This window comes from Ostrea edulis, chromosome 10 (genome assembly GCF_947568905.1).
Source record: "Ostrea edulis chromosome 10, xbOstEdul1.1, whole genome shotgun sequence".
Taxonomy (NCBI): Eukaryota; Metazoa; Mollusca; class Bivalvia; order Ostreida; family Ostreidae; genus Ostrea; species Ostrea edulis.
The window spans coordinates 14,070,082-14,090,749 of NC_079173.1; the positions used below are offsets into that span (position 1 = coordinate 14,070,082).

At 35.4% G+C, this 20,668-nt stretch overlaps 1 protein-coding gene across 3 annotated transcripts in view; it reads left to right on the top strand.

Moving 5' to 3' along the window:
- Positions 1-20,668, top strand: part of LOC125666379 (sodium-coupled monocarboxylate transporter 1-like) — an 89,657-nt gene that overhangs the window by 43,864 nt on the left and 25,125 nt on the right. For 2 of the 3 annotated variants that reach the window (XM_056152041.1, XM_056152042.1), the window contains exons 8-13: positions 885-1,022; positions 3,188-3,323; positions 4,181-4,269; positions 9,562-9,674; positions 10,138-10,208; positions 14,735-14,821. In XM_056152041.1, coding sequence (XP_056008016.1) covers positions 885-1,022; positions 3,188-3,323; positions 4,181-4,269; positions 9,562-9,674; positions 10,138-10,208; positions 14,735-14,821 — 634 coding nt within the window. Of the gene's footprint in view, positions 1-881; positions 1,023-3,187; positions 3,324-4,180; positions 4,270-9,561; positions 9,675-10,137; positions 10,209-14,734; positions 14,822-20,668 lie in introns of all 3 variants that reach the window. The other variant, XM_056152043.1, reaches the window with a different exon arrangement.

Genomic DNA, 20,668 nt, shown 5'->3' on the forward strand with positions numbered 1-20,668 from the left:
CGACTTACGACAAATTTTACATACTGGAATTTTCAACTTTATTTTAAATCATTCCCTCCGAATGCAAAATATTTTCTAAAGAAAATATTGAAATATTAGCCTCAGAAAAGTTTTAATTCATTCATTTAAAGTAATAACTGTATACAATGTAATACAATTTAAGACTTGCGACTTTGTCGTAGGTTGTTTTGTAAAACAGGCCCCAGGTCTCCAAACAGTCTGTAGGAATTACCATGGGCACGAATTGTGCCCCTTTGTTAGCTGACCTGTTTTTATATTCATATAAAGCAGTGTCGATTTGATATACAGTATCCATGTGAACACGAAACAAGACACTACATGGTCATCCATGATGATGCAGGGTGTTTTTTTCGTCTCGTTTTTCGTCAGCATTTCACAAATTCTATGATAGTTATAACACTCTAGTTTGCCAATACAACCTATCATTGGGTCAAATGCTGTCTGGCTTGTTTCAGATCGATTGGTAGGCCGTTCTTGGCACTCTAATTTTGACTACGGATAACACCCTTTAGCTGAGCAAGATATAGGGCTCACGGCGGGTGTGATCGGTCGACAGGGGATGCTTACTCCTCCTAGGCACCTGATCCCACCTTTGGTATTTGTCCAACTCTCTATTTGTATTGCTTATAGGAGTTATGAGATTGATCTCTGTTATTTTCACCTTATAGATAGATAGATAGATAGATAGAACTCTCTGTCCACAGAATGATACATTGCTCACGCATTGCTGGTTGTTTAACATGTATGTCCAGTCAGTTGTAAACCAGTACAATTTGGTATTGATTTCCTACTTTTGAATAGTTTCAATGTGGACCCAACTGTTCGCTTTACAATATTTGTATTGATTTTCCACTTTTGAATAGTTTCAGCGCGGACCCAACTCTTCGCTTTACAATATGGAATGTGATTATTGGAGGTACAGCAAAAGTTATAGCTTTTCCATTTTCCCAGTCGAGCATTCAGAGGATCGGGTGCATGTCTTCAAGAACTGACGCTTACAGGTATGAATATCACCTGACGAATCAAGCATAACTCGTGTCCAGCTGTTCCCAGTGTCCATTAGTCCTAGTTTTATCTATCACGCCCTCTACTTATGTTGTGGTTGCTGTTCCGTGCCTTGAATACTTTAGATCTGTGATGCATGTACCCTTTACGTCTGTCTTGTCCTACATTCATTGATGTTTATACCAGGGATGTTTTAAAAGTGCTTTTAAAATGTTATCTATATCCATGAACATCTAATTGATCTATACGTGTACATATTGGTAGTAAGTCATGGGCCTTTGCAAAAATCATGAAATTCCTGATTAGTCACTATTAGGTCAGACCTGTAGGACACTGGGTGGATTGTGTAATCTGTTTTATTCCATGACGTGCAGTGGTAACAAATAACTTAGGTGTAAAAAATGAGGGCTTTCCAAATTGCCAGCTCATGGCCTCTGGGCAGGCCCAATGGCGGAGATGCATGTATATGGATCATATAATTGTACTCTAAATGCATACAATCCAAAATTGTTAAACATAAGACTTATAAACATTGTCTGTGGAAATATAGTTTTTGGAGAGAGGACTTTTAAGAGAGAGAGAGAGAGAGAGAGAGAGAGAGAGAGAGAGAGAGAGAGAGAGATCCGAAGTTCATAAGTCATTAGAAAAATACTGAATAAAATTGTTGGAAATTGCAAACTATTGCTTCACTTTTGTGGTATTAAGGATACTTTAGATATTATAAAATCGGTTGTTAGAATCCCCATATTTCTGGAAAGACACCAGAAGCAACATCCTAAGCACAAAACCAATCTAATGATCATGATTAGTGACCAAAAATAAATGAATAGTTGATTATGCAAATGGTTGGTTAAAAGACTTCATTTTCTACCTAAATATTTAAATGTCTTCACCAGTAACTCAATTTCTTTTACTGTCGGACATGTTTAAATCGTGGCAGTGCTACAGGCAATTAGGAATTATAATCCGCCTTTTAAGGTATCTCCATCCTCATGTAAAACTTATACGGTACCAATTTTGATGCACCAGATGCGCATTTCGACAAATAATGTCTCTTCAGTGATGCTCAACCGAAATGTTTGAAATCTGAGATAACTATTAAGTTTTAGAGCTAAATATAGCCAAAAACAGCATGTGAATTATCGATATGAAAAAGTGGGAAAACTGTGTTAATTTCCACTATAGTTTAATTTAATCAGTAATCAAAGAAAATGTGTTTGTTGCCACCCTTCTAAACATGTCAAACATACATAAACAGAAGCATATGCCAACATCAGAGAAATTGTCCATTGTCTTTAAAGGGACGGGGACACGATTTGACTTGAATATTTTCAAATTTTATTTTTCCAGTTTTAATGTTTACAATGATTAACTAAGGTATTTCTAATGGTCAGCAAAAAATTAATGTTAGTTGTCGAGTTCAGAGCTCACAATTCTTTGTTAAACAAGGATCGTGTCATGTTTACATAGGTTAAATATACCTACCTGTAGTAAAAGTTTCGTTTAAAGCAGATTTTATCAATTTGCAAGCTAATTCTGAACACAATTAAATAGGTTTTAGTGTTTGGTACATCTGAATTTGTTTTAAATATATTTTCTATTAAGCAATCTACATGTAAACAAAATTATATCACGAGCCTTGTTTACATAACAAAGAATTGTGAGTGCTCTGTCTCATTTGAAACTAAACTTCCATATTTAATCATCATCTGTATATGGTGTTTATATCGTTCAACTGATTCGATACACATGGACAATTTTTGCGTATGGTTATTTTCAAAAATCGAGACAGGCTACTGACAAATAAGTTGATGTTACAATTGTTTCAACAGTCTCGTTTTTGATGTAAGCATTTCGCAAATCTTATGTCGTGATAACGATCTGATTGAAATTACCAATACAACCTGTCATTGGGTAAAATGCTGTCTTACATGTTTCATACCGATTCAGGCCGTTCTTTAAACACTGATGTAAACTACCGATTACTCTGTTTACCCGATCGAGAAACATGCCTCACGGCGGGTGTGACCGGTCAACAGGAGATGCTTATTCCTCCTAGACACCCGATTCCACCTCTGGTATGTCCAGGGATCAGTGTTTACCCTACTCTTAATTTTTGTATTCTCTAAAGGAGTAATGAGATTGACTTTTTTTCCATCAGAATGTTCATCATCGTTGCCCCACTGATGGCGCTGACGTTCCTATTGGCTGGGGGTATGGGACTAGTTTCCTACGCCTATTTCGCTGACGTCAGATGTGACCCACTGGCATCAAAGTTTATCAGCAATCCAAATCAGGTATACTGATCAACATTTGTCTATATGTGGCAATTAATATTTTGACGTTTTGATATAATAACGTTATGGCTAGACCTTGATTTAGATGCAATGGATAAAAGAGAAATGTCTTTTGTTATACACTGTATGTTATCATCAAATGTAATGTATCCATAAAACTTATTCATGTTCCTTAGTTAAAATGATCTTGCCAAGTAGCCTTTACTTGTTACTTCATAAACAGTAAAAATAGGACATCGATGTGATTTTTTTTTATTCATTTATTTTGAAAATGACGACGTTATGTAACAGACTAAGCTAGTAGGGTTCAGAAGGATTTGGTAAATCCATACTTAAGCATATACATCACATAGGTATGATTATGTACTCTGACCTTCCTACAATATTGAAATAGAGCTGCTTACAATTACAGAAAGTCGGTTTTACAAATAAATCAGGCCGCCCACACTGGATTATAAGCATTACAAAGGAGGGTGTGGTGGGAGAACGATGGTCATGAAAATGATTTTTAATAAAGAAAATGAGCGGTCCTTTCGCTTCCAGCAAACAAATTACCAAAGCGTCCCAACAGGACGCTGTGATTTCTTTAACATGGGATATGCTCAACACAGGACATAAAATAAAAACATTATTATCTAGAGTTGGATTATTGAAAATTTCCATCAGAGACAGCAATGATGATAAAAAATCATACACATATGCAGCATCCTAAAAAAGGGGGACTCAAAACAGATTTTTTTTCCGTTGCCAAAATCAGACAAATATGAAACATGCACGATTAACACCTTACATAAAAGTTATTAGGTATCATAAATACATTTTCATGGCCTTAAAACAGGAAGTATTTCTATTCACAGATTTTACCCACGCTGGTCTCCGAGATATTTCAGGAACACCCCGGAATGATGGGTCTATTTATAGCTGGTCTGTTTTGTGCATCTTTAAGGTACACAGCATTTTGTTTCACTCGGGGGAAAATTATTTTACTATTATCGTATTTTTCTCTTTCCCATCAGTCGCCATGCAATGTATGAATACATACATGGTGTATAATTATATGTATGTGTGTACAATGTATGTATGTATGCATATACATGTTATGAGATTGATCACTGTTCGTTATCTTCACTTTTCATGTATATGTATGTATGTACGTGTGTGATTGTATGTTGTTCAACATCCCTCTCGAGAATTTTTCACTCATATGGAGACGTTATCATTGCCAATGAAGCGCTGCAAAATTTAGGCCTATGCTCGGCGCTTATGGCCTTTGAGGGAGGGATCTTTATAGTGCCACACCTGCTGTGACACGGGACCTCGGTTTTTTGCTGTCTCATCCGAATGATCTGATCCCATTCAGTCGCCTCTTCCGACAAGCAAGGGATACTGAAAACTATTCTAACCCGGATCCCCACCGTATGTGCGTGTATGTATGAATGTATATATATATATATATATATATATATATATATATATATATATACATGTATATGTGTATATGTATATAGATATATGTATGTATGCGTATGTATTTATTTATGTACATTGTATCTATGCATGTATATTTAAGTATGTATACGTATATATATATATATATATATATATATATATATATCTCCAATAATAAAAGTCAAGAAACACAAAACTCGAATAACATTTCACTGTTAGTGCTTTCGGCTTTAATGCCTCTTCAGACAGTTATAAAATGAAATAATATTGCTAAGTAACGTCAACATATCACGACGTAAGTAATTGTCCTTTGTGACGTCATAATAAATTACACTGGTAGCGGTATAATACACACAATATTAGACAAAACTTGGAAATCAATTACAGATTTCAGTTCAATGTAGTTTCAATTTTACACAGTTATTTTCTATTAAGTTTGGGATTAAACAATTTTATAAAGTATTCCTCCTTTGTAACTCTGGAAATTTCGCAGTCATTATACATTTTATAAAATGGAAATATGTTGAAATCTCCATGACCATAATTGGCAAAATGTTCGGAACATGGCGAATTTCTGATACTTGGATCGCGAATTTGCTGCTTGTGGACGCGCACACGGGCGTTCAGTTTGTTGGTTTGTCCGATATAGTTTTCATTACAGGTAGGGCATGTCATACAATATATTACATTTTCGGATTTGCATGTCATGTTAGAATTTGGTGTTAATTTTTTGCCGCATTTAAGAATTTTTTCTCTGCCTTCCTCTAGATGATTGCATGTACCGCAACGTGAATCACCACATTTTTGCACGGATTTGGAATTTTCCGTAGTAAATCGGGCACGCGTTAGAATTCTCTTCAGATTAGGAGCCTGTCTTCTGCTGTTTTTTTATTTGAGATTCTTTTATCAGGTTTTTGAGATTTTGGGATTGTTCTAATATAGGAAAAAATCTTCTAGCTGTTCCAAAAATATTGTGGTTGCGAGGGTTATGCGTAATTACAAAAGGAATATCGTTGTTTACATCGTTTTCTTCGTGTCGGGAGTTTCTTAAGATAGATATAGGTGTGTTCCGTGCTTTGGTAACTCAAAATGAAAACCAACCATGCAGAAGCAATTCCAGACCCAGACCTAAAAGTACGCACAGAAAACCAAGCCTCTCATATGCAGATATGGTGAAGAGAGGAACTCAAAATAAGAACTACAACAGACCCACAAGACACCAACCAGAAAGATCCAGATTCCACCAAACGAATGCTAGAGGTTTTATACAAAGACGGGAACTACATGGTAATTCAATGAGGAATACCGAGATAAATCACAATTATCAACCCAACCACTATCAACAAAACAACAATCGGGATCATTTTTTAGGACAAGGATGGACACAGAAAAAACGCAAAAAAGGAAAGATGTCCAACCGGAACTGGAACGCGATAAATCAAAACAACCAGGACCGAAGATAATCAATTTGTCAAAGAGAGACTTAACAATTAAAGAGATCACTATTCTAGAACGGGGATTAAAATTCACACCAACACCTAAAGCAGATAATGTTGATCTTAAGAAAGACACGGAAGAATTCTATCGTAAGTTACGTCTGAGAGAATGTTTTCAAAATGAAACCAATGAAGATGAATCACTAGTGAAAAATAAAAAAGGATTCCGACCTCCTTTAAACAGAGATAAACATTTAGAGGAATACATTGCCTGTCTTAATAATTCAGTAGGTTCCAATTTGACAAGATCTAATGTGAAATCAAACATTTCAAGAGGAGAGCAGGAAGCTTTAAAGAACCTGAGTGAGGATACATCTATCATAATAAAAGAGGCAGATAAAGGAGGTGCCATAATCATTATGGATAGAGACCATTATAAGGAAATGGTAATGGTCCAACTATAGGATGATCACTTTTATAAAAAAAAACTTAGTCAAAAGGAAGACCGAAAAACCATACTTAAAATATAAAAACTAACAAAGGAATTTGCTGATAATTTCACAAAAAACGAAATGGACTATCTCACTAACTTTGAAGTGAAAACCAGTAATTTCTACGACCTACCAAAAATTCATAAATCAAAGGAAATTCAGGAAAATCTAAAAGGGAGCCAGAATTCTTACATAAAAATTTCCAAACCCTCGGATTTAAAACTCCGCCCAATAGTAGCAGGACCTTCGTCAAGCACTCAGAGATTAAGCAATTTACTCGACTTAATTCTTAAACCACTATGCAAAAAGGTATCCAGTTTTATCCATGATGATTTGGATTTTCTCAATTACATTCCAGAAAAAGTACAGGAAGACACACTTTTGGTTAGTTTTGATGTTACCAGTCTGTACACCAACATACCACATGACTTGGGACTAGAAGCAGTGAAATTTTGGATTGAGAAATATCCAACAGAAATTAACGAAAGATTTTCCAAAGCTTTTATACTTAAAGCTCTTCAAGTAGTTTTAGAAAATAACCACTTTCAATTTGATGATCAATTCTATCTTCAAATTAAAGGCACGGCCATGGGGACAAAGGTGGCTCCTACCTATGCAACCTTAGTAATGGGTTACTTGGAAGAAAAACTACAGAATAAACTTCCTGAGATGTTTGATGCAAATTTTGCACAATATATTCGACATAATTGGAAAAGATACCTCGATGATATTTTCATTTTTTGGAATAAAACTACAGATGATTTACAAAAATTCCATGCTGAAATCAATCAATTACATCAATCAATTCAATTTACTATGGATATGAGTGATAAAGAACTACCATTTTTGGATCTCCGAATCATTAAGGATGATACCAATATAATCACGGATCTTTATTGCAAAGAAACAGATTCACATCAATATTTGGATTTCCATTCATGCCACCCTTCCCATACTAAACGTAACATTCCATACAACATGGCTAGACGGATATGTACAATAATTACGGATACTTCATTACGGTCAAAAAGACTGGAGGAATTGAAAGCATACCTTCGGCAACAACATTATCCGGAAAACCTCATTAATGACGGAATTACCAAAGCACGGAACACACCTATATCTATCTTAAGAAACTCCCGACACGAAGAAAACGATGTAAACAACGAAATTCCTTTTGTAATTACGCATAACCCTCGCAACCACAATATTTTTGGAACAGCTAGAAGGTTTTTTCCTATATTAGCACAATCCCAAAATCTCAAAAACCTGATAAAAGAATCTCAAATAAAAAAACAGCAGAAGACAGGCTCCTAATCTGAAGAGAATTCTAACGCGTGCCCGATTTACTACGGAAAATTCCAAATCCGTGCAAAAATGTGGTGATTCACGTTGCGGTACATGCAATCATCTAGAGGAAGGCAGAGAAAAAATTCTTAAATGCGGCAAAAAATTAACACCAAATTCTAACATGACATGCAAATCCGAAAATGTAATATATTGTATGACATGCCCTACCTGTAATGAAAACTATATCGGACAAACCAACAAACTGAACGCCCGTGTGCGCGTCCACAAGCAGCAAATTCGCGATCCAAGTATCAGAAATTCGCCATGTTCCGAACATTTTGCCAATTGTGGTCATGGAGATTTCAACATATTTCCATTTTATAAAATGTATAATGACTGCGAAATTTCCAGAGTTACAAAGGAGGAATACTTTATAAAATTGTTTAATCCCAAACTTAATAGAAAATAACTGTGTAAAATTGAAACTACATTGAACTGAAATCTGTAATTGATTTCCAAGTTTTGTCTAATATTGTGTGTATTATACCGCTACCAGTGTAATTTATTATGACGTCACAAAGGACAATTACTTACGTCGTGATATGTTGACGTTACTTAGCAATATTATTTCATTTTATAACTGTCTGAAGAGGCATTAAAGCCGAAAGCGCTAACAGTGAAATGTTATTCGAGTTTTGTGTTTCTTGACTTTTATTATTGGATGTATTTACTGTATCAAATACCGAATTCTTTATTTACAAACTATATATATATATATATATATATATATATATATATATATATATATATATATATACATATAAATGTGTGTGTGTGGCAGTCCATGGTAATGAGGTGGTAAAAAAAATGATAGATTTTGGAGATGAATATATCTATACTTATCTATTATAAACCATAGCAATGATTTTTGGCGTGATGTTTTTCAATCATGGTTAGCAATGATGTGAGCAATGGATGAAAAATATTCCATGCAAAAACTCAGTTCTATTCCAATATGGCATAATACAAATATGTGTGTTGGTAATAAAGACATTTATGTTAAAACATGGTATCAACATGTTTTTAGACACAAAAATTTAGACTAGCAAATGTATGATTGTACAATGCAATACAACAGTATTACCAGTACTATATCTAAGTTTTTAAAGACTTTGTCTGTTAAGAGATCAGATGTTAAAAAAATTTATACACCATATATTCCTTTTTACTTTGAATTTATACTGTTGAATGATAAATGTTCCAAAGTGTTATATGATATGTTAAATAGTAATGATCTCATACCCAAATCAATTAAAAAATGGAACACTGATTATCTGTACATTTAGAAGGCAATATTTCTGTCAAAGAGCTGTTTAAAGTTTGTTTTAAAACAAGTATTGATACCCAAGTTCAGTGGTTGCAGTACCGAATTCTTTACAAGCTTCTTCCTACGAAATATTACCTCAAGAATTCAGATGGCTGTTGTTCGTTTTGTAAAGAACATGTAGAAACAATGGTTTCTACTTGTTTAAGGTACATGTAAATGCGCTAACTTTCGCTTTCATTATTTAGTACAGTGTCCAGTGGTTATGCTGCTTTGTCTTCAATGACCTTACAAGACATAATCAAAAAGAAGTGGACGACATTGTCAGATAAAAAAGCTACATACCTTTCCAAAATAACAGGTGTGCGACATAGAGATTTAATTTATTGTAAATAAAAACGTAATAAAAATGGACGAGAAAGGTTCACCTTGCTTATCATCAACTGGGGATAATAATGAATAGTATGTCTCGAAAAGGAAATTAAAGTGGTTCTACATGTAAGTTAAAGTTAGATCTGAGATCTAGCAATGGTGTCGACATACATCATGACATACAATGTACATGTAGGTATTACATGTAATTAATTTTAACACTTTAGACTTGTTGCAACATAGGAAAAAGACAGTATTACCTTGACCTTTTGTGTTGATAAAGTAGGTGAAGGTCCTATTACGCCCTTGAGATTAAATGAGTGGATTGAAAAGAATACCACGTTATATGTCCAACCAGAATATCACAGCTTTGATTCTCTCAATCTTAACGATCTCGTCAAACCTAACATTAATTTAATTTGTGATTGAATTATGATTTGCATATTTTGCAGTGGTGGTGTTTTCAATATTAACCACGGGGATGTCGTTATTGCTTGCTAACGTAAAGGGAACACTGCTAAAGGTGAGATGTACAACTAGTAAAGAATTTTCTGATATACCATAGAGTTCCTTTTCTTTGTCGAGTGTCCAATCAATTACTGTCGAACGCTGAAGACGAGGGCTAACTGAATCAGAGAAGTGTAGCATGTTGATTGGCAAGGGGAACATCTAATAATGTGCACACAGTATCGTCTTATAAGCTGTCAGTAAAATACAACAAATGCCTGTCTCGACTCTTATAATACACGTAAGATTATCCTGTTGATAAGGTTATTTGTAATCTGTTTTACACAGCATTCCACATCTTATCAACAGAAATGCAAATGATTTCTAACATATTGGTACATGTATGTGCACAATTGCAATCTTCAGATTTTATGTCTTTGATATCGTTGGTTAGTTGGAAGGGTGGATGTTTTGTCTGTTTGTCGGGCAACATGTTCTTTTATGCCCCCGAGAACTACAATCAAGAATGTGTTTGTCTGTCTATGTGTTTTAGTCTGTCTATGTGTTTTAGTCAGTCTGTCTATGTGTTTTAGTCTGTCTATGTGTTTTAGTCAGTCTGTCTATGTGTTTTAGTCTGTCTATGTGTTTTAGTCAGTTTGTCTATGTGTTTTAGTCAGTCTGTCTATGTGTTTTAGTCAGAATATCTATGTGTTTTAGTCAGTCTGTCTATGCGTTTTAGTCTGTCTATGTGTTTTAGTCAGTTTGTCTATGTGTTTTAGTCAATCTGTCTATGTGTTTTAGTCAGTCTGTCTATGTGTTTTAGTCAGTCTGTCTATGTGTTTTAGTCTGTCTATGTGTTTTAGTCAGTCTGTTTATGTGTTTTAGTTTGTCTATGTGTTTTAGTCTGTCTGTCTATGTGTTTTAGTCAGTCTGTCTTTGTGTTTTAATCAGTCTGTCTATGTGTTTTAGTCTGTCTATGTGTTTTATTCAGTCTGTCTATGTGTTTTAGTCTGTCTATGTGTTTTAGTCTGTCTGTGTATGTGTTTTAGTCTGTCTGTGTATGTGTTTTAGTCAGTCTTTCTATGTGTTTTAGTCTGTCTATGTGTTTTATTCAGTCTGTCTATGTGTTTTAGTCTGTCTATGTGTTTTAGTCTGTCTATGTGTTTTAGTCAGTCTGTCTATGTGTTTTAGTTTGTCTATGTGTTTTAGTCAGTCTGTCTATGTGTTTTAGTCAGTCTGTCTATGTGTTTTAGTCAGTCTGTCTATGTGTTTTAGTCTGTCTATGTGTTTTAGTCAGTCTGTCTATGTGTTTTAGTCTGTCTATGTGTTTTAGTCAGTCTGTTTATGTGTTTTAGTCAGTCTGTCTGTGTGTTTTAGTCTGTCTATGTGTTTTAGTCTGTTTATGTGTTTTAGTCAGTCTGTCTATGTGTTTTAGTCAGTCTGTCTATGTGTTTTAGTCAGTCTTTCTATGTGTTTTAGTTAGTCTGTCTGTGTGTTTTAGTCTGTCTATGTGTTTTAGTTAGTCTATGTGTTTTAGTCAGTCTGTCTGTGTTTTAGTCTGTCTGTCTATGTGTTTTAGTCTGTCTATGTGTTTTAGTCTGTCTATGTGTTTTAGTCAGTCTGTCTATGTGTTTTAGTCTGTCTGTCTATGTGTTTTAGTCTGTCTATGTGTTTTAGTCTGTCTGTCTATGTGTTTTAGTCTGTCTATGTGTTTTAGTTAGTCTGTCTATGTGTTTTAGTCTGTCTGTGTTTTAGTCAGTCTGTCTATGTGTTTTAGTCTGTCTGTCTATGTGTTTTAGTCTGTCTATGTGTTTTAGTCTGTCTGTCCATGTGTTTTAGTCTGTCTATGTGTTTTAGTTTGTCTATGTGTTTTAGTTAGTCTGTCTATGTGTTTTAGTCTGTCTATGTGTTTTAGTTAGTCTGTCTATGTGTTTTAGTCAGTCTGTCTATGTGTTTTAGTTAGTCTGTCTATGTGTTTCAGACTGTCTACATGTATGTGTCTGTTTTTGTGTTTTAGTCTGTCTGTCTGTCTATATTTTTGTCTTTCTCTTCGTCGTCTTATAATCTGTCCTTGGAGATAACATTCACAATGTTACTTGACTGCAAGTTACTATGCATATATTAGGGCATATATATTGTATAACTAAAATATTTCTATATCATGTGCCCGATGTCAAAGTTTGGTGGGACATATTGTTTAGGTCAATCTGTCTGGTAGTCTGTATATTTGTCGTTTTGTGTCCCTGAAATCGACGAACGGGGGCGGAGGGATGCGTGTTTTTGTTCTGTGGGTTCCCTTTTCTCTTAAGTCTATCTGTTTCACTGTGTATTTGAAACTTTGAAATTGGTCACAACTTTTACACTATACAAGATGGCGGCTAGTGATGTAAAAGGTCAAACCTATAATGACCGATGAAGTAAATATCATTCTTCTAATTCAAATCCGCTAATTCTAACATACGGAAACATGGTGTTTCAATAATATTTATTATCTGTTTGTCTGCAATGTAACCCATGGTGACAGCGTTTTAACTATGTAACATGGTAAGTATAATATGTTTAAATGATGTGTCAAGGTTAAAAAAAGGATTGAATGGTAAATTGAAAGTCATTCGTCAAGTCAATTTGGAGAAAATATTTTTGAATTCAACTGTGTTCGTTATTTTCATGTTTCAGAACAAATTAGGAAAGCGATATTTTTGCAGTGCTGATTTACATGTTTGTACATATGTAACGTTAGTGTGTAATACCGATAAGTCTGAAAATGATTGTTGGTGCTGATTCATGTGTATGCTTATGATATTCAAATGATTCTGATCTTTGCATCTTATTCATCACTGCATCACATCAGCCATCAGCATTGACGCAGGATTGCATTAGAATAATTAGCATGACTAAGCTAGTATAAGGAACAGCAAGCAAAACACTTTACGAGATATTTATGTCGAATAATCAGAAAATATACTCTGCATTTTATACACACCAATCAAAAACTAGATGCTGTCATAAGACAGTAATACCCACACACAAGTGTTTGCCTTTAAATATACTCTTCATCATATTGGTGTTACTGGCAAAGAAGCCACAATCGTTATTTTATAATTAATTAATGCATAAATTGTAAGAGGAGTTCTGGGAACCAAGGTTTTTGTACAAAGAGCATCATTTTCTACCCCCATTTGGCCCCCAGGGCAAAAATAAAAATTCCAAAACCTTATTGCGCATCAACAGGACACCAGCAACCAATTTCCTAAAGATTATTAGGATACTGCTTAAAACGTAAAAAGAGTTCTGAGGACCTGAATGTTCTTTTGTGCAAAAATGTTATTTTTCAACCCTCATTTGACCCCAATAAAAATAAAAATTCCAAAACCTTATTGCACATCTACAGGACACAAGCAATCATCATCCAAAAGATTATTAGGATACTGCTTAAAATGTAAGAGAAGTTCTGGGAACCAAGATTTTTGTACAAAAAGCATCATTTTCGACCCCCATTTGGCCCCCAGGGCAAAAATAAAAAATTCCAAAACCTTACTGCGCATCTACAGGACACCAGCAACCAATTTCCTAAAGATTATTAGGATACTGCTTAAAACGTAAAAAGAGTTCTGGGGACCTGAGTGTTCTTTTGTGCAAAAATGTCATTTTTCAACCCTCATTTGACCCCAGGGGTGAAAATAAAAATTCCGAAACCCTATTGTGCATCTACAGGACACCAGCAACCATCTCCCTAAAGATTATTAGGATACTGCTTAAAATGTTTGAGGAGTTCTGGGAACCAGGGGTTTTTTGTGCAAAAAAAACGTCATTTTTCGACCCTCATCTGATTCCAGGGGTGAAAATGAAGATTCCAAAACCTTATTGCACATCTACAGGACACCAGCAATCATCTTCCAAAAGATTATTAGGCTACTGTGTAAAATGTAAGAGGAGTCCTGGGAACCAGGGTTTCTTTGTACAAAATCGTCATTTTTCGACCCCTATTTGATCCCTAGGGTGAAAATGAAAATTCCAAAACCTTATTGCACATCTACAGGACACCAGCAATCATTTTCCAAAAGATTATTAGGCTACTGTGTACTTTGTAAGAGGAGTTCTGGGAACCAGGGTTGTGTTAAAAAGCATCATTTTCGACCCCCATTTGGCCCCCAGGGTGAAAATGAAAATTCCGAAACCTTATTGCACATCTACAGGACCCAACCAATCATCTTCCAAAAGATGATTGAGCTACTGCATGACATGTAGGAGGAGTTCTGGGAAGCAGGTTTTTGTTGAAAAAACGTCATATTTTGACCCCCGTTTTGCCCCCAGGGTAACATTTAATATTCTAAAACCTTATCATATATCTACAGTACACCACCTATCATATTCCAAAAGATCAATTGGCTACCACTTGAAATAAAAGAGCAGTTTGAGGAAGAAGAAAGTGTGACAGACGGACGGACGGACCAGGGTAACAACAATATACCCGAACTTTCTTTAGAAAGTGCGGGTATAAGTCAGTGTTTTATCAAAACAGCATTAATAATACTAGTAATAAAATTTCATCAAACACTCATTTACAATGTATTGTTAATCACACGATACATACAATTCTAGCTGGCGCAGATGGTGCTGACAATACCCATGGCGCCTTATGCAGGGATATTCTTATATAGCATTTTCTGCACCTCTGCAACAACAGCAGTAAGTACACCATTTTCCTCTTATGTATGATTATAAAACCTTTATTACCTCTCATGTGTTCTGTTATATGTTCTCTCTCATGTGTTCTGTTATATGTCCTCTCTCATGTGTTCTGTTATATGTTCTCTCATGTGTTCTGTTATATGTCCTCTCTCATGTGTTGTTATATGTCCTCTATCATGTGTTATGTTATATGTTCTCTATCATGTGTTGTTATATGTCCTCTATCATGTGTTCTGTTATATGTCCTCTCATGTGTTGTTATATGTCCTCTCTCATGTGTTGTTATATGTCCTCTCATGTGTTGTTATATGTCCTGTCATGTGTTGTTATATGTTCTCTATCATGTGTTCTGTTATATGTCCTCTCTCATGTGTTGTTATATGTCCTCTCTCATGTGTTCTGTTATATGTCCTCTCATGTGTTGTTATATGTCCTCTCATGTGTTCTGTTATATGTCCTCTCATGTGTTCTGTTATATGTCCTCTCTCATGTGTTGTTATATGTCCTCTCATGTGTTGTTATATGTCCTGTCATGTGTTGTTATATGTCCTCTCTCATGTGTTCTGTTATATGTCCTCTCATGTGTTGTTATATGTTCTCTCATGTGTTCTGTTATATGTCCTCTCTCATGTGTTGTTATATGTCCTCTATCATGTGTTATGTTATATGTTCTCTATCATGTGTTGTTATATGTCCTCTATCATGTGTTCTGTTATATGTCCTCTCATGTGTTGTTATATGTCCTCTCTCATGTGTTGTTATATGTCCTCTCATGTGTTGTTATATGTCCTGTCATGTGTTGTTATATGTTCTCTATCATGTGTTCTGTTATATGTCCTCTCTCATGTGTTGTTATATGTCCTCTCTCATGTGTTCTGTTATATGTCCTCTCATGTGTTGTTATATGTCCTCTCATGTGTTCTGTTATATGTCCTCTCATGTGTTCTGTTATATGTCCTCTCTCATGTGTTCTGTTATATGTTCTCTATCATGTGTTCTGTTATATGTTCTCTATCATGTGTTGTTATATGTCCTCTATCATGTGTTATGTTATATGTTCTCTATCATGTGTTGTTATATGTCCTCTATCATGTGTTCTGTTATATGTCCTCTCTCATGTGTTGTTATATGTCCTCTCATGTGTTGTTATATGTCCTGTCATGTGTTGTTATATGTCCTCTCTCATGTGTTCTGTTATATGTCCTCTCATGTGTTGTTATATGTCCTCTCTCATCTGTTGTTATATGTCCTCTCTCATGTGTTGTTATATGTCCTCTCTCATGTGTTGTTATATGTTCTCTCTCATGTGTTGTTATATGTCCTCTCTCATGTGTTCTGTTATATGTCCTCTCTCATGTGTTCTGTTATATGTCCTCTCATGTGTTCTGTTATATGTCCTCTCATGTGTTCTGTTATATGTCCTCTCTCATGTGTTCTGTTATATGTCCTCTCTCATGTGTTGTTATATGTCCTCTCTCATGTGTTATGTTATATGTCCTCTCTCATGTGTTCTGTTATATGTCCTCTCATGTGTTTTGTTATATGTCCTCTCATGTGTTGTTATATGTCCTCTCTCATGTGTTCTGTTATATGTCCTCTCTCATGTGTTGTTATATGTCCTCTCTCATGTGTTGTTATATGTCCTCTCTCATGTGTTGTTATATGTCCTCTCATGTGTTCTGTTATATGTCCTCTCTCATGTGTTCTGTTATATGTCCTCTCTCATGTGTTCTGCTATATGTCCTCTCTCATGTGTTGTTATATATCCTTTCATGTGTTGTTATATGTCCTCTCATGTGTTATGTTATATGTCCTCTCTCATGTGTTCTGTTATATGTCCTCTCTCATGTGTTCTGCTATATGTCCTCTCTCATGTGTTGTTATATATCCTTTCATGTGTTGTTATATGTCCTCTCATGTGTTATGTTATATGTCCTCTCTCATGTGTTCTGTTATATGTCCTCTCTCATGTGTTCTGTTATATGTCCTCTCTCATGTGTTCTGTTATATATCCTCTCATGTGTTCTGTTATATGTCCTCTCTCATGTGTTCTGTTATATGTTCTCTCTCATGTGTTGTTATATGTCCTCTCTCATGTGTTCTGTTAAATGTCTCCTCTCATGTGTTCTGTTATATGTCCTCTCTCATGTGTTCTGTTATATGTCCTCTCTCATGTGTTCTGTTATATGTCCTCTCTCATGTGTTCTGCTATATGTCCTCTCTCATGTGTTGTTATATATCCTTTCATGTGTTGTTATATGTCCTCTCATGTGTTATGTTATATGTCCTCTCTCATGTGTTCTGTTATATGTCCTCTCTCATGTGTTCTGTTATATGTCCTCTCTCATGTGTTCTGTTATATGTCCTCTCATGTGTTCTGTTATATGTCCTCTCTCATGTGTTCTGTTATATATCCTCTCATGTGTTCTGTTATATGTCCTCTCTCATGTGTTGTTATATGTCCTCTCATGTGTTCTGTTATATGTCCTCTCTCATGTGTTGTTATATGTCATCTCTCATGTGTTCTGTTATATGTCCTCTCTCATGTGTTCTGTTATATGTCCTCTCTCATGTGTTGTTATATGTCCTCTCATGTGTTGTTATATGTCCTCTCTCATGTGTTCTGTTATATGTCCTCTCTCATGTGTTGTTATATGTCCTCTCATGTGTTGTTATATGTCCTGTCATGTGTTGTTATATGTTCTCTCTCATGTGTTCTGTTATATGTCCTCTATCATCTGTTCTGTTATATGTCCTCTCATGTGTTGTTATATGTCCTCTCATGTGTTCTGTTATATGTCCTCTCTCATGTGTTGTTATATGTCCTCTCTCATGTGTTGTTATATGTACTCTCTCATGTGTTGTTATATGTCCTCTCTCATGTGTTCTGTTATATGTCCACTCTCATGTGTTGTTATATGTACTCTCTCATGTGTTGTTATATGTCCTCTCTCATGTGTTCTGTTATATGTCCTCTCTCATGTGTTGCTATATGTCCTCTCATGTGTTCTGTTATATGTCCTCTCTCATGTGTTGTTATATGTCCTCTCTCATGTGTTCTGTTATATGTCCTCTCATGTGTTCTGTTATATGTCCTCTCTCATGTGTTCTGTTATATATCCTCTCATGTGTTGCTATATGTGCTCTCTCATGTGTTCTGTTATATGTCCTCTCATGTGTTGTTATATGTCCTCTCATGTGTTCTGTTATATGTCCTCTCTCATGTGTTCTGTTATATGTCCTCTCTCATGTGTTCTGCTATATGTCCTCTCTCATGTGTTGTTATATATCCTTTCATGTGTTGTTATATGTCCTCTCATGTGTTATGTTATATGTCCTCTCTCATGTGTTCTGTTATATGTCCTCTCTCATGTGTTCTGCTATATGTCCTCTCTCATGTGTTGTTATATATCCTTTCATGTGTTGTTATATGTCCTCTCATGTGTTATGTTATATGTCCTCTCTCATGTGTTCTGTTATATGTCCTCTCTCATGTGTTCTGTTATATGTCCTCTCTCATGTGTTCTGTTATATATCCTCTCATGTGTTCTGTTATATGTCCTCTCTCATGTGTTCTGTTATATGTTCTCTCTCATGTGTTGTTATATGTCCTCTCTCATGTGTTCTGTTAAATGTCTCCTCTCATGTGTTCTGTTATATGTCCTGTCATGTGTTCTGTTATATGTCCTCTCTCATGTGTTCTGTTATATATCCTCTCATGTGTTCTGTTATATGTCCTCTCTCATGTGTTCTGTTATATGTTCTCTCTCATGTGTTGTTATATGTCATCTCTCATGTGTTCTGTTATATGTCCTCTCTCATGTGTTATGTTATATGTCCTCTATCATGTGTTGTTATATGTCCTCTCTCATGTGTTGTTATATGTCCTCTCTCATGTGTTCTGTTATATGTCCTATCTCATGTGTTCTGTTATATGTCCTCTCTCATGTGTTGTTATATGTACTCTCTCATGTGTTCTGTTATATGTCCTCCCTCGTGTTTTGTTATATGTCCTCTCTCATGTGTTCTGTTATATGTCCTCTCTCATGTGTTCTGTTATATGTCCTCTCTCATGTGTTCTGTTATATGTCCTCTCTCATGTGTTCTGTTATATGTCCTCTCTCATGTGTTCTGTTATATGTCCTCTCTCATGTGTTCTGTTATATGTCCTCTCTCATGTGTTCTGTTATATGTCCTCTCTCATGTGTTCTGTTATATGTCCTCTCTCATGTGTTCTGTTATATGTCCTCTATCATGTGTTGTTATATGTCCTCTCTCATGTGTTCTGTTATATGTCCTCTCTCATGTGTTCTGTTATATGTCCTCTCTCATGTGTTGTTATATGTTCTCTCTCATGTGTTCTGTTATATGTCCTCTCTCATGTGTTGTTATATGTCCTCTCTCATGTGTTCTGTTATATGTCCTCTCTCATGTGTTGTTATATGTCCTCTCTCATGTGTTGTTATATGTTCTCTCTCATGTGTTCTGTTATATGTCCTCTCTCATGTGTTGTTATATGTCCTCTCTCATGTGTTCTGTTATATGTCCTCTCTCATGTGTTGTTATATGTCCTCTCTCATGTGTTCTGTTATATGTCCTTTCATGTGTTCTGTTATATGTCCTCTCTCATGTGTTCTGTATATGTCCTCTCTCATGTGTTCTGTATATGTCCTCTCTCATGTGTTCTGTTATATATCCTCTCTCATCTGTTGTTATATATCCTCTATCATGTGTTCTGTTATATGTCCTCTCTCATGTGTTGTTATATGTCCTCTCTCATATGTTCTGTTATATGTCCTCTCTCATATGATCTGTTATATGTCCTCTCTCATGTGTTCTGTTATATGTCCTCTCATGTGTTCTGTTATATGTACTCTCTCATGTGTTCTGTTATATATCCTCTCTCATCTGTTGTTATATATCCTCTCTCATCTGTTGTTATATGTCCTTTCTCATGTGTTCTGTTACATGTCCTCTCTCATGTGTTGTTATATGTCCTCTATCATGTGTTGTTATATGTTCTCTCTCATGTGTTCCGTTATATGTCCTCTCTCATATGTTCTGTTATATGTCCTCTCTCATGTGTTCTGTTATATATCCTCTCTCATCTGTTGTTATATATCCTCTCTCATCTGTTGTTATATGTCCTTTCTCATGTGTTCTGTTACATGTCCTCTCTCATGTGTTGTTATATGTCCTCTCTCATGTGTTGTTATATGTTCTCTCTCATGTGTTCTGTTATATGTCCTCTCTCATGTGTTTTGTTATATATCCTCTCTCATGTGTTGTTATATGTCCTCTCTCATCTGTTGTTATATATCCTCTCTCATCTCTTGTTATATGTCCTTTCTCATGTGTTCTGTTACATGTCCTCTCTCATGTGTTGTTATATGTCCTCTCTCATGTGTTGTTATATGTTCTCTCTCATGTGTTGTTATATGTCCTCTCTCATGTGTTGTTATATGTCCTCTCTCATGTGTTTTGTTATATGTCCTTTCTCATGTGTTCTGTTACATGTCCTCTCTCATATGTTCTGTTATATGTCCTCTGTCATGTGTTCTGTTATATGTCCTCTTTCATGTGTTGTTATATGTCCTCTCTCATGTGTTGTTATATGTTCTCTCTCATGTGTTGTTATATGTCCTCTTTCATGTGTTGTTATATGTTCTCTCTCATGTGTTTTGTTATATGTCCTCTCTCATGTGTTCTGTTATATGTCCTATCTCATGTGTTCTGTTATATGTCCTATCTCATGTGTTCTGTTATATGTCCTATCTCATGTGTTCTGTTATATGTCCTCTTTCATGTGTTGTTATATGTCCTCTCTCATGTGTTGTTATATGT